The sequence below is a fragment of the Spermophilus citellus genome (assembly GCF_964194105.1).
Source record: "Spermophilus citellus genome assembly, chromosome: 3".
NCBI classification, from domain to species: Eukaryota; Metazoa; Chordata; class Mammalia; order Rodentia; family Sciuridae; genus Spermophilus; species Spermophilus citellus.
This window is the reverse complement of record NC_138184.1, coordinates 81,041,300-81,053,739: the sequence shown is the minus strand read 5'-3', so window position 1 is coordinate 81,053,739 and position 12,440 is coordinate 81,041,300. Positions and strand designations below refer to the sequence as shown.

General features: G+C 42.6%; 1 protein-coding gene across 2 annotated transcripts in view; it reads right to left on the bottom strand.

The window, feature by feature from the left end:
* PTPN11 (protein tyrosine phosphatase non-receptor type 11) overlaps positions 1–11,910 on the bottom strand; it is an 88,079-nt gene extending 76,169 nt beyond the window's left edge. The window contains exon 1 of one of the 2 annotated variants that reach the window (XM_081287996.1): positions 11,460–11,910. In XM_081287996.1, coding sequence (XP_081144122.1) covers positions 11,460–11,473 — 14 coding nt within the window. In that variant the 5' untranslated portion in view covers positions 11,474–11,910. The remainder of the gene's footprint in view (positions 1–11,459) is intronic. The other variant, XM_081287997.1, reaches the window with a different exon arrangement.
* Positions 11,911–12,440: the final 530 nt, after the last annotated feature.

Below are 12,440 nucleotides of genomic sequence, written 5' to 3'. Positions count from 1 at the left end.
CCCAACAAATTATAAAATTTTAAAGCCTTATAATTATAAAAAATAAAATTTCTCTATCCTTATATTACTCCAAACTCTTTTTTCAGTGATTATTAACTGGGTAGGATAATAAGAAAAAATTACACATGATGCCTGGTTAAAATCACATCTACATCTAATTAATGTTTTGCCTGGTGCCAGCAGGCAGGGTGAACTTGCCTGGAGAGTGATGGTAATAAGTGCTGAAGCTCTTGCTAGGGAGTACACAAGGCCCTGGGTTCTGTCCCAACACTAAGAAAAAAATATAATGACCAAATAAAGAAATCCAACTTTTAACCATGAAATTCTGCTATTTGTTTTTGAAGTGGGACTTGAAATTCAGCTGGTTCTCACTCAGGCATATTTGATAGAATAACACTCCTAGAGTAACCTGATGATGCCGAGAATGTAGAAGCTGCTGAAAGGCAACTTGCAGGGCTGTAGGTGAGGCCAGGCAGGCGCCACTTCACCCATCAGCAGGATCAGCAGCAGGAGATAAGGGGTGGTCGTCTCCTTACCCTTTTATTAAAGGAACAGCATTATTTCATTTACAGCTTATAATTACACCAATCCTGTTATTAAGAGCAAAACAGATGAGAATGATATCTTCAAGGGAGAGAGTAACTAGCATTTAGCACACAGGCTGGACATAGCGAGGGCTTAATAAGCATTAGTTTCACAGTTGTTATGGTTATCGGTGCTAGTGCATGTCGTGTGGGGTGGATAGTTCCCATGCCTAATTATGTTGGTTTCACACAGGCCATCTTAATGTATGTGTCATTTAAGTTACACTACCTGTTCACAGTTAACTTCCTCATGGCTCTGGGGCTCTCTCTCTCTCCATTATGTCAAAGGATATATAATTAGAAATTGGAGTTTCCATGCCGTAACCCCTCTCCATGAGCTTGAATATATTTTAAACTCTCCTTCCTTAGCTATTTTTCCAAAAGGCATTTGAAATTACCAAAATCTTCTTCCCAACTAAATGTCTAATATTTGTGTTCAACCACTGACAATTTTGCAATTGGCAGCAGGCTTATCACTACAAAGAGTAGTCAGAATTAATTCAAACCCTGAAATTTTAGTTAGGGAAAGTAGAGAAGAACATGGAGTTATTGGAAATCTGCATCTATAGGGCTGGCCTCTAGGATTATGAGCACTTAGGATATTAGCTACAAAGGAAAAAAAAAAAAAAAAAAAAACTCCCCACCTGTCTCCCACCTAGCAGAAATCTGATACAAGGGCTGGGGATGTGGCTCAAGCGGTGGCGCGCTCGCCTGGCATGCATGGGACGCTAGGTTTAATCCTCAGCACCACATAAAAATAAAATAAAAATTGTGTCCACTGAAAACTAAAATAAATAAATAAATAAATAAAAATAAATTTGATACAATAAGGATTAGACTAAAAATCAAACAAATGAGCAAAAACTGTCATGTTTCGTGACATTTTGTAATACATCTGTATCTGTATTACCTGCAGGGAGGGGGGAAAGACAAATCAGAATGACTCCATTTATCAACAAGGCCATTAATACAATGAGCCCAGACAGGATGAAAAGATACAAATTCCAGTCCTCACCACATACATGGTGGGTACTTAACAAATGGCTGTTGACTGAATCAACTTGAGGACACAGAGGCATGCAGTGGGTGTAGCTCAGTGGTAGAGCATGTGCTTGGCATGTGTGAGGCCTTAGGTTCATTTCTCAGTGTCACCAAAAAATTAAGACTTGTGAAGAAGAGCCTCAGGTCAAGGTCTAAAGTGGGCTTCAGGACCTACTACACACAACCTCTGTGCTGAGTAGGTTTGACGAAGTGAAAGCATGAGTCGCAGCTGGTGTGGTGGCACACACCTGTAATCCCAGCAACTCAGGAGGCTGAGGCAGGAAGAGCACAAGCTTGAGACTAGCCTCAGCAACTTAGCAAAATGAAAACTAAAGGGGTTGGGGATTTAGCTGAGTGGAAGAGCACTTGCCTAGCACGTGCAAGGGCCTGAGTTTGGGCCTCAGCCCTGGGGAAAAAAAAAAAGAAAGAAAGAAAGAAAAGAAAAAGAGATAGTTCTGGGGATGTAGCTCAGTGGTGAAGTATCTCTAGATTCAATCCCCAGTACCAAAAAAAAAAAAAAAAAAAAAGGGTTTACAAACCCAAACTACCTATAAGGAAGTCACACCAAAAACCTAAGTCCCTGGGTGGGGGTGGGGGAAATAAATCAGTGGTAGAACATCTGCCTAGATACCCAAGGCCCTGCAAAATAGCAATAAAATAAATAAAAATGCATAAATCCCTGATTAGCCAACATAGATTCTGCAAAGGCTTTGCTTTTTGAGGCTAAGAACTTATGTGTGGCTTTTTTTTTTTAACATTTATTTTTAGTTGGAGGTTGACACAATACCTCTATCTTATTTTTTTAATGTGGTGCTGAGGATCGAACTCACGCATGCTATGCAAGTGCTCTACCACTGAGCTATAACCCCAGCCTGAGTGAGATTTTTTAAATGCTGATGAAACAAAAAGAAAATCCAATGATGCTGAATATTTTGTTTTATCTATGCATCTCCCTCCCCCAGTGATGTGGGGAAACCGTCAAGCAGGCCAATAATTTCAGGAACTTAAAGCTGCTATACTAAGAAGCTGCTGAAAATAAAAAAAATTAGAAGGGCTGGGGATATAGCTTAGAGGGAAATCTCCCCTGGGTTCAGTCCCTAGCACCAAAAACCAACAAACAACAACAACAACAAAAAGCTAGGAGTCCAAAGTCTAATACCTGTTTCTTGCCTATATAGAAAGTGATCCTGGGTATATATCTTTTTTTTTAATATTTTTAGATGTAAATGGACACTTCATTTTATTTATTTATTTTTATGTGGTGCTTTGGATTGAACCCAGTGCCTCACACATGCTAGGCAAGTACTCCACCACTGAACTACAGCCCCAGCTTGGGGTATATCTTTATTAGCTGTTGCTCTGGAAAAATTATTATCTTTGTTCTTGAGGAGAGCATTCTACTTTGGTACTTTACAGATTGCAAGAATATTCTTCAGGCTGAGCATGTAGCTTAGTGATAGAGTGCTTGTCTAGCATGCTCAAGGCCCTGGGTTCAATCCCCAATCTCTCTTTCTCACACACACACATACACAAACTATATGTGGGGTGTGTGTGTGTGTATATGCATGTGCACACATATATATTCTTTTTTTTTAAGATTTCTTTTTTAGTTCTAAATGGACACATTACCTTTGTTTTCTTTATATGTGGTGATGAGGATCGAACTCATTGCCTCACACATGCTAGGCAAGCACTCTACCACTGAGCCCCAGCCCCAGCCATATACATTCTTGTATATGAATATATTCTATGTATATGAGAAAGAATATACACATATATGTGTGTGTGCATATATATACCATACACACACGCACATATATATACACAAACATATATAAATGAAAGAACACATCTTTCCTAGTTAATTTTTTAATATTCTATAGGAAAAGAAAAAAATTTTAAAAAAAATTTAAATTCTATAGGAAAAGGATAAATCACGAAGAGCAGCAGTCAATAGAGGCATGCATTTTAAGTAAGAAGCTACAAAAATGCTGTAAAGGCAGCTTTCCAGGGTAGCAGACAGATGTGCCTGTGCAGATCACTGTCTTCTCAGGCAGGCTCACTGGTCACCATCTATGCTCTGATGACAAGGCAATAAAACAAAACTGCCTCTGAAAATGTCTTTCCACAAATTGCTTCTACCTACTTCAAAGCCTTCTATAACCTTGTCTTCCCAGTAGTCAGAAGGATATTTTTAAATAGATCAGTGCATGCTGCTCCCTTGATCACATCCTTCTATGGCTTTGCACTGCTCTTAAAATACAATCCGAACTCCAGTCCATGGTGCACACGACACTGAAGACCTTAAGAATCCTTGCACAGGGCTGGGGGGTAGCTTAGTGGTAGAGCATGTGCTTGGCATGCACAAGGCCCTGGGTTCCATCCAAAATAAATCAATAAATAAGAATCCCTGCATAGTCTAGTCCCCTCCCTGACTCCCTCCCCAATCTCACAGCTCCTGCACTTGCTACCTCCTGCTCTTCAAAACCCCAAGAACCTCCCACCCAGCACATTCACATGTGCTGTTCCTAAAACCTGGAACACCCAACACCTTGTACAGGGCTTGGCATGTAGTAACCCCACCACAAAGACTTCTCCAATGAATGGATAGATGTTTCATTGCTGTGATCAATGGGATGATAGAGACTTACATCTGTATCATCTATATTCCACTATCATTAAAATAGACTTCATGGGCTAAGGATATAGCTCAGTTGGTACAGTGCTTGTCTAGCATGCACAACGTCCCGGGTCCAATCCCCAGCACCACCAAAAACAATAACGACAACAAAAAATAGACTTCATAGGGCTCGGGATGTAGTTCAGTAGCACATATAAGGCCCTGGGTTCTATCCCCAGGACCACAAAAAAGAAAAGAACCTTAGGCTTCTCTCAGTAGCTCAGGAGGGAGGTTGAGACAGGATGATCACAAGTTCGAAGCCCCTGGGTTCAATCAGAGGTACCAAAAAAAAGAAGAAGAAAGAAAAAGAAAACAGACTTTGTATGTATGTGCATGTTTGTAAATAGGCATTTATAGGCACATAAATATTTATGTATATGTAATCATACACAGTGTGTGTATGTGTTATCAGTATACAAGTATATAAATACATTCAATACAGTATATTATATACTGATATATTTTTATATCAATTTGACAATAACTTTATTAAACTTATTTAATGCTGGCATAAAAATCTGTCTCCTCTCTAAATTCAATGCTCCTTGCAAACCTGGATAATCTCTGTCATATATCAGTATTGCTAAAGACCAGAGCACATACATGTCTGCTAAATGCACACAACCTCCAAAGCCTTAGTAATGAACTGGGCTGCATATTAGGGAATCTGAATACATTTCAGGGATCTTGAACCCTGATGCAATCCGTAACTCCCACAGAACCTACCCAACACCAGAATTTGCTTTTCTTTTCCTTAAAAAATATCAACATTAGATGGCAAGTCCTGTGTTTCCCAAAGGAAAGAGGAATAAGCTGTGTCCCTATTGTTCTGTAGCTGCCTAACAAAGTACATCAAGGCCTGCTAGCAACAGTTACAAACATGATTTGGCTGAGCTTCCCAGGGTCATGTGCGACTCCTAACAGTCTCCACATTGACCGCACACAAGAAGGGCAAGTCATCCTAGCAGCAGCCTTGGCACTTGAGCAACTCTGGCCAAAACCCTGGTCTCATATCAGGACATGACATTAATAAAGACAACCCAGTTGCAACTGGAAAGGCACATAACTTTTATTTTTCAGCAAGGCAAGTTTATTTACTCCCACAGGAGATAAACAAACATGACCACCAGGGAGAGCCTGGGACAAAATGTACTTGACCTGCAGTAGATAAACAAAAAGCCTGGAGTCTGAGAACAAGCTCAATTTTCTGCCCCTCTCAGTTCAAGCTCAAGCACATATCTTGCAGAGCAACAAAAGCAAATGTAAATGATGTAACACATGCTAAGGGGAGATTCAAACTACAGGTAGTTTGGGCAGCTGAACAAGTGCAGAGTGAGGCATGTAAGCAATCTCAAATCCTAAACTCAGAGGTTGGAGTGAGTTCAGTGGTAGAAAACTTGCCTAACACATCACCATACACACACACACACACACACACACACACACATACACACACACACATCTAAATTTCATAAAAATACTACTAAATTACCTAGGAGTTATTTAATTACTCAATGTGTTAAGTTTCCCTACCTATGATGTTAAAAGATATCAGTAAACAGAATATACAAGTATTTTAATTACTGAATGCATACAAAAATCTAAACCCTATTGACACTAATCAAACGGAGATGTTTTGCTAATTAAGAAAAATAAAATTAAATATAATGTTTGTCATTCAAGTATCAGCTCACTTGATAACTCCCAAGAAAAACCTGCCCTAAATTCCCCATCAAAACTAAATGCAGGGGCTGGGGTTGTGGCTCAGTGGTAGAGCACTGGCCTAGCACAGGTGAGGCACTGGGTTAGATCCTCAGCACCACATAAAAATAAATAAATAAAGCTATTGTGTCCATCTACAACTAAAAAATATCCAAAAAAAATGCATCTCCTCACATTTCTGTGGGTTCCTCTACCCCAGGCATTTATTACTATCTAAAACTACTGTATTTTTTCATGATTATTTCTCCTTTCTCGGTCATGAAAAGGGAAATTTTTGCCTATCTTACTGCTAAACCTGAGTAGCTCAAAAACTGCTTGTTGAATGAATTAATACTAGATTCAAAATAATTTGAAAAAGAACAAAGTTGGAGAACTAACAGAATCTGAATTCAACTTTACTATAAAGTTACAACAAGGCCACACATGATGGAGCACGCCTGTAGTTCCAGCAACTCTGGAGACTGAGGCAGGAGTACTGCAAATCTGAGGCCAACCTCAGCAACATAGTGACAGCGATCCTGTCTCAAAATAAAAAAAAAATAAGAAAAGGGGTCTGGAGTTGTGGCTCAGTGGTAGAGCATTTGCCGAACATGTGTGAGGCACTGGGTTCAATTCTCAGCACTACACATGAATGAATGAATAAATGTCCATCACACCTTTAAAAATATTTAAAAAAAAAGAAAAGATAAAAGAAAAGGGCATGAGTTGTAACTCAGTGGTAGAGTGCCCCTGGGTTAAACCCCCATAAATAATAAATAAATGAATAAGCTAAATAATCAAGACCATGTGGTTCTGGCATAAGGATAGACAAATAGGTCAATGGAACAGAATAGATTCCAAAAACAGACCCACACATAAAAGGACAACTGATTTTTCTTTCTTCCTTTTTGTTTTGTTTTGTTTTACCACCAAGTTCTATCTCCTGTCCTTTTTACTCTATTTTGAGATAGTCTCACTAAATTACCCAGGCTGGCTTCAAACTGGCAATGCTCCTGCCTCTGCCTCTTAGTCACTAGGATTATGGGTGTGCACCACTGTGCACAACAGGACAGCTGATTTTCAACCAAGGTACAAACTCACTGGAGGTAGTCTCTTCAACAAATAGTGCTGCAAAGACATGATATCTACATGCAAGAAAGAGGTGTGGCTAGGCTGGTGGTGCACTCCTGCATTCCCAGCAATTTAGGAGGCAGAGGCAGGAAAAGCAACACTTAGAGGCCAGCCTTCAGCCTTGGCAACTCAGTGAAACACTGACCAAAATAAAATATAAAGTGCTGGTGATATAGTTCAGTGGTGGTGACACTGCCTAGAATACAGAAGGCCCTACATTCAAGTCTCTGTACCGGGGGTTAAAAAAGTGAATCATAAGCCTGAAACCATTAAACTTGTAAAAGACAAAAAAAAAAAAAAAAAAAAAAAAAAAAAAAAAAAAAAAAGCCCTTGGGTTAAGCTAGGATTTCTCAGAAATAAGACCAAAAGCATGATCCATACAAAAACAAATTGATAAACAGGACTTCATTAAAATTAAAAACCTCTGTTCTTCAAAACACTGTTTTTTTTGGGGGGGGGTTGTTTTGTTTTGTTTTGTTTTTAAAGTGAAGACAAGTCACAAACTAGGAGGAAAAAAAATCTGCAACTCTGATAAGGGGCTTGTACTCAAGTTACATAAAGAACTCTCAAACCTCACTAATAAGAAAAAAAATAATTCCAGGATAATGGCCCACCCCTGTAATCCCAGCTACTCCAAGCTGAGGCAAGAGGATCACAAGTTTGAGTTGCCAGTTTCAGCAACTTTATTTTATAAAAATAAAGCTTTTTTGTTGTTGTTTTTTTGTTGCAAGAGAAAAAATCTTTAAAAAGGCCAGGGATGTGGCCCAGTGGTAGAGCACCCCTGGGTTCAGACCCCAGAACCACACACACACACATATACAAACTAAAATAGATTGAACAGACACATCATCAAAGAAAATATACAGATGGAAAATAAGCACATGAAAAGAAAATCAACATGATTAGTCATTAGAGAAAAACAAACTAAAACTACAGTGAAATGACACATCTATTATAATGGCTAAAATTAAAAAGACTGACCATACTAAGTGTTGGGAGGGATGCAGAGGAGTCACATGCAACTGTCACAGCCTGCTGGTAGGAGCATAAACTATAAACTGTGTGTGCTGGCGCAGGCCTGTAATCTCAGCTACTAGTGAGGCTGAGGCAGGAGGATCATGAGTTCAAGGCCAGTCTGAAGGGGCTGGGGACAGGGGCTGGCATTGTAGCTCAGCAGGAGAGTGCTTGCCTAGCACGTGGAGGCCCTGCATTCGATCCTCAACACCACATAAAAATAAGTAAATCAAATAAAGGTACTGTGTCCAACTACAACTAAAAAAATAAATATTAAAATAAATAAACATATTTGGGGTGGTGGTGGCTGGGGATGTAGTTTACTGGTAGAGCACCCCTGTGTTCAATCCCCAGTGTGGGCGCAAGAGTGGCAGTGGTGGTTGAAAGCAGTATAATCACTTTGGGGTGTGTGTGCGTGTGTGTGTGTGTGTGTGTGTGTGTGTGTGTGTGTGTTTGGTAACAGGGATTAAACTCAGGGGTACCTGACCACTGAGCCACATCCCCAGCCCCTTTATGTATTTTATTTAGAGACAGAGTCTCACTCAGTTGCTTAGCACCTTGCCATTACTGAGGTTGGCTTTGAACTCCCAATCCTTCTGCCTCAGCCTCTGGGATTACATGCATGTGCCACCATTCCTACCTGGCCAGTAAAAACAGATTAGCAATTTAGCAATTTCTTTTCCTTTTTTTTTTTCTTTTTCTTTTCTTTTTGTGTGTGTATGTGTGTGTGTGCGTGTGTGTGTGTGAGAGAGAGAGAGAGAGAGAGAGAGAGAGAGATAGATACTGGAGTAAACCCAGGGGGCTCTACCACTGAACTCCACACCCAGCCCTTTTAACTTATTTTGAGACAGGGTCTCAATAAATTGCCCAGGCTGACCTCAAACTTGGGATCCTCCTGTCTCAGCCTCCCACATCACTGGCATTATAGCACGTGACAGATTAGCAATTTCCGACAAAGTCAAATATACATCTTCTGTATGAGCCAGTCATTCCACTTGTAGGCATGAGAAATGATATTATGTGCCCATACAAACTCTTCTACACAAGCATTTGCAGCACCTACTTGTGACAGTCAAACTCTGGAAACATCAATTATCCAAAAACAGGTGGGTGGCTAAGCACACTGCAGGATTGTATGGTACTGTGGAATACTGCATGAATCTGATACATACTACAATGTTTATGAATCTCAGTCTAATTTATGTTGAGCACAAAAAAAAACAGACACAATACTAATTCCCTCTATATAAAATTCTAGGAAATGCAAACTAATATACGCTAACAGCAGAATAGTAATTGCTTAAGAACAAGGGAGGGAATATAAACAGCAGGAGGAAACGTCAGGAGGGTGAGGAATATGTTCATTATCTTCACTGAGGTGATGGTTTCCCAATGTACACATATGTCAAAACTTATCAAATAATACGCTTGAATATTACAATTGATTACATGTTATTTATATTTCAATAAAGCTAATCAAAAAAGAATCACCAAGAAGAAGAAAAAAAAATAGCAATCACCAATTATGTATGTTATGCTCATACCTGATTTTTTAGGAGGGACACAGTTCTTCCTATAATACGTAAGTACAAAATAGGAGGGCTGCAGGGGAGAAGGAATGACTCCATTTCTAACTGTCATCTTGACCACTTGCTGCTTTGACTATGCCCACACGTCCCTGCTTCTAAACTAAGAAGCTGGACAATGTAGGGTCTATTACTCCCCAGCCCCTTTCCCCACCCCCAGCCCTAGTCTTTTTGTCTCCTAGAGCAGCAGATCCTTACTTGTCTGGAAGAGCAGACACAAGGAACAAAAGGCTCAATGACTATTTGACAGATTAAAGAATAGACAACTGTTTTATTTAAAAGCTCCCTAAAGAATTAGAACATTTGAGGCTATACAGGGCTCTGATGAAATGCAGTTATATATTACCCAGCTCTGCAAGCACTTGCCAAGAGACCTGTCCAAGTCACTCACTTCCTAAGTTTTCAGGCTTTTTTTCCCCCTTCCCTTTTTATTTCAGATCCATGAATGAATAACACACAGGTGCGTTTTGAGGAGACATTCCTAACATTTTGAAAAGTCCCTCATTCAAATAGCCCCAACAGCTTGAAATCATTTTTCATATGTCTAAGGTAGAGGCCATTAACTGGAGAATCGTAGCAAAGGCTAGACAATGGGTCTTATGTGTGAGCCGTCTGTGAAGAGTGGTGATACAAAGTAGCAGTATCATTATTCCAAAACCAGAGGTCACACTAGTGTTTAACAACAAAATTACTGCTTACAAATGAGTAGAAATAATTACAAAGTAACAACAGCAACTGGGGATTCTGACTCCACCACTTATTGGCTGAGTGGCAGGGCAAATTGCTTCACTTTTGAAACTCAGTTTACTCATCTTTAGAACGGGATAATAGTATGGGCCTCAGAGGATTGGTCGTGAGGATTAAACATGTTTGCCTTCGAGTGAGCGCTAAGTAAATGCTAGCTAAGAGTCCCATTTTTACCTTGACTTTTCAAGGGACCTCATTAACTCACGAATCGTCCTTCTGACCCTGTTTCGCATCCTGTCACTCACTCGAAGGTTACTTCTGAGCCTCAGTTTCCACACCCGGAAAAAGGGAACCACTACAGTTACCTGACTTTTAAGGTTGTACTGAAGGATTAAATAATTAGATAAAGCTCCCTTCCCTCCCACCTCCCAAAGCGAAGATCGCGGAGGAAGGAAATACTTTTAGTGGCTGCAGACACCGTCAGTTTTTCCATTTCTGGCACGTGAGGGGTGAGGGGAAGGAGATGCAAAGGGGCACACAAAAGACTCAGGAGTCCCGAGTGAAGTCCCCAGGTGCACTCGGGCGGCCGAGTGACCCCAGAGCGGCTGGGGTATCGGGGCCCAGCCCCACGCAACTGCCCCCCCCCGTCCCGGGCCAAGGAGCCTCCGCGAGCGAGCGGGGCTATTTCGGAATCACCATGAGGCAATTCTCATGAGGCAATGGGTCAGGAATGCGGCGCCGAGCCGGGCCACTGGCGTCCGCGGTTCCCCGGGCGGCTCTACCTGCCCGGGACCGACCGGCATCCCCGGGGCTGCGGAGCCGGAACTCGGGGAGGCAGGAAATGAATGGGGACCCGAGGGGTGGGGGCGCGGCGGGCCGGGCCCCGGGCCCGGGCGGCCGAGGGGGCTGCAGGGAGCCCGCCCCGCACCCGGGACCCGAGAGCGCGCCCGGCGGGGCGCCCCCTCCCGGGCGGGGTTGCGCCGAGACGGCTGGGGCCGAGCCGAGGCCCCGACCGGGCCCCTCCGGGCTTCTCACCTCCGCGATGTCATGTTCCTCCCGCCCTCCGGCTCCGCGACGGACCCGCTCCTTGCTCAGGCTCCGCTGAGCCCGGTCACATCGGGCTGCCCGAGGGAGGCCCGCTCGGGACCGGACGGGGGGCTGAGCCAGCCGGCCGCGCGCAGACCCCCCTCCAGGCCTGGGGATCCCAGAGACTGTGCAGCAGCCCCCCGAGTCCCGCTCGCTCCTCCTCCGCCCCCGCCCCTAGCCGCCGGCTCCAGAGTGACGTCACCGCGCGCGACGCCCGCCGCCACTTCCTGGTTCCCGAGCGCCCCGGCCCAGCGGCGGCCGGAGCTCCCAGTTCTGAGGCTCTGTGAGCCGCCGCCACGCAGCTCCCAGAGCTCCCCGGCCTCCTCCCTCAGCCCTCCGCGCCCCCTGCCGCCGCGTCCCTCCCCCGCGGTCAGTGACCATCCTGCGCCCACTGCCACATCGAGTTTCATTCATTTCATTCCCCACATCGCTGGGCCGCTTAGTAGCCCTAACCTTAGGAATGTTAATTTCCGTGACCTCCATTTCTTCATTCTCGTAAAATAAAGATAGTAAGCGTATTTTCTTTATAGGGTTGTCATTAAGATTCAATTTGTAAAATGGCCGGGCGCGGTGGCGCACGCTTGTAATCCCAGCGGCTCTGGAGGCAGAGGCCAGAGGATGGCAAGTTCAAGGCCAGCCCCAGCAATTTAGCAAACCCTAAGAAATTTGATGAGACCCTGTCCCAAAGTTAAAAATAAAAGAGTTAGGTATGTGGCTCATGGCAAAGAGTCCCTGGGTTCAATCCCTGGTTTTTATATATAATATTAATTTTTATATATGTAAATTGTTTATTTCTGGAATTTTCCAATTAATCTTGACAGGCTGCAGATCAAGCAGGGTAAGCAAGGCCTAAAAAAGCAGGGATGACTGTATTACCATTTTATTTTTATTTTTTATTTTTTATTTTTTTTATTATTAAAGAGAGAGTGA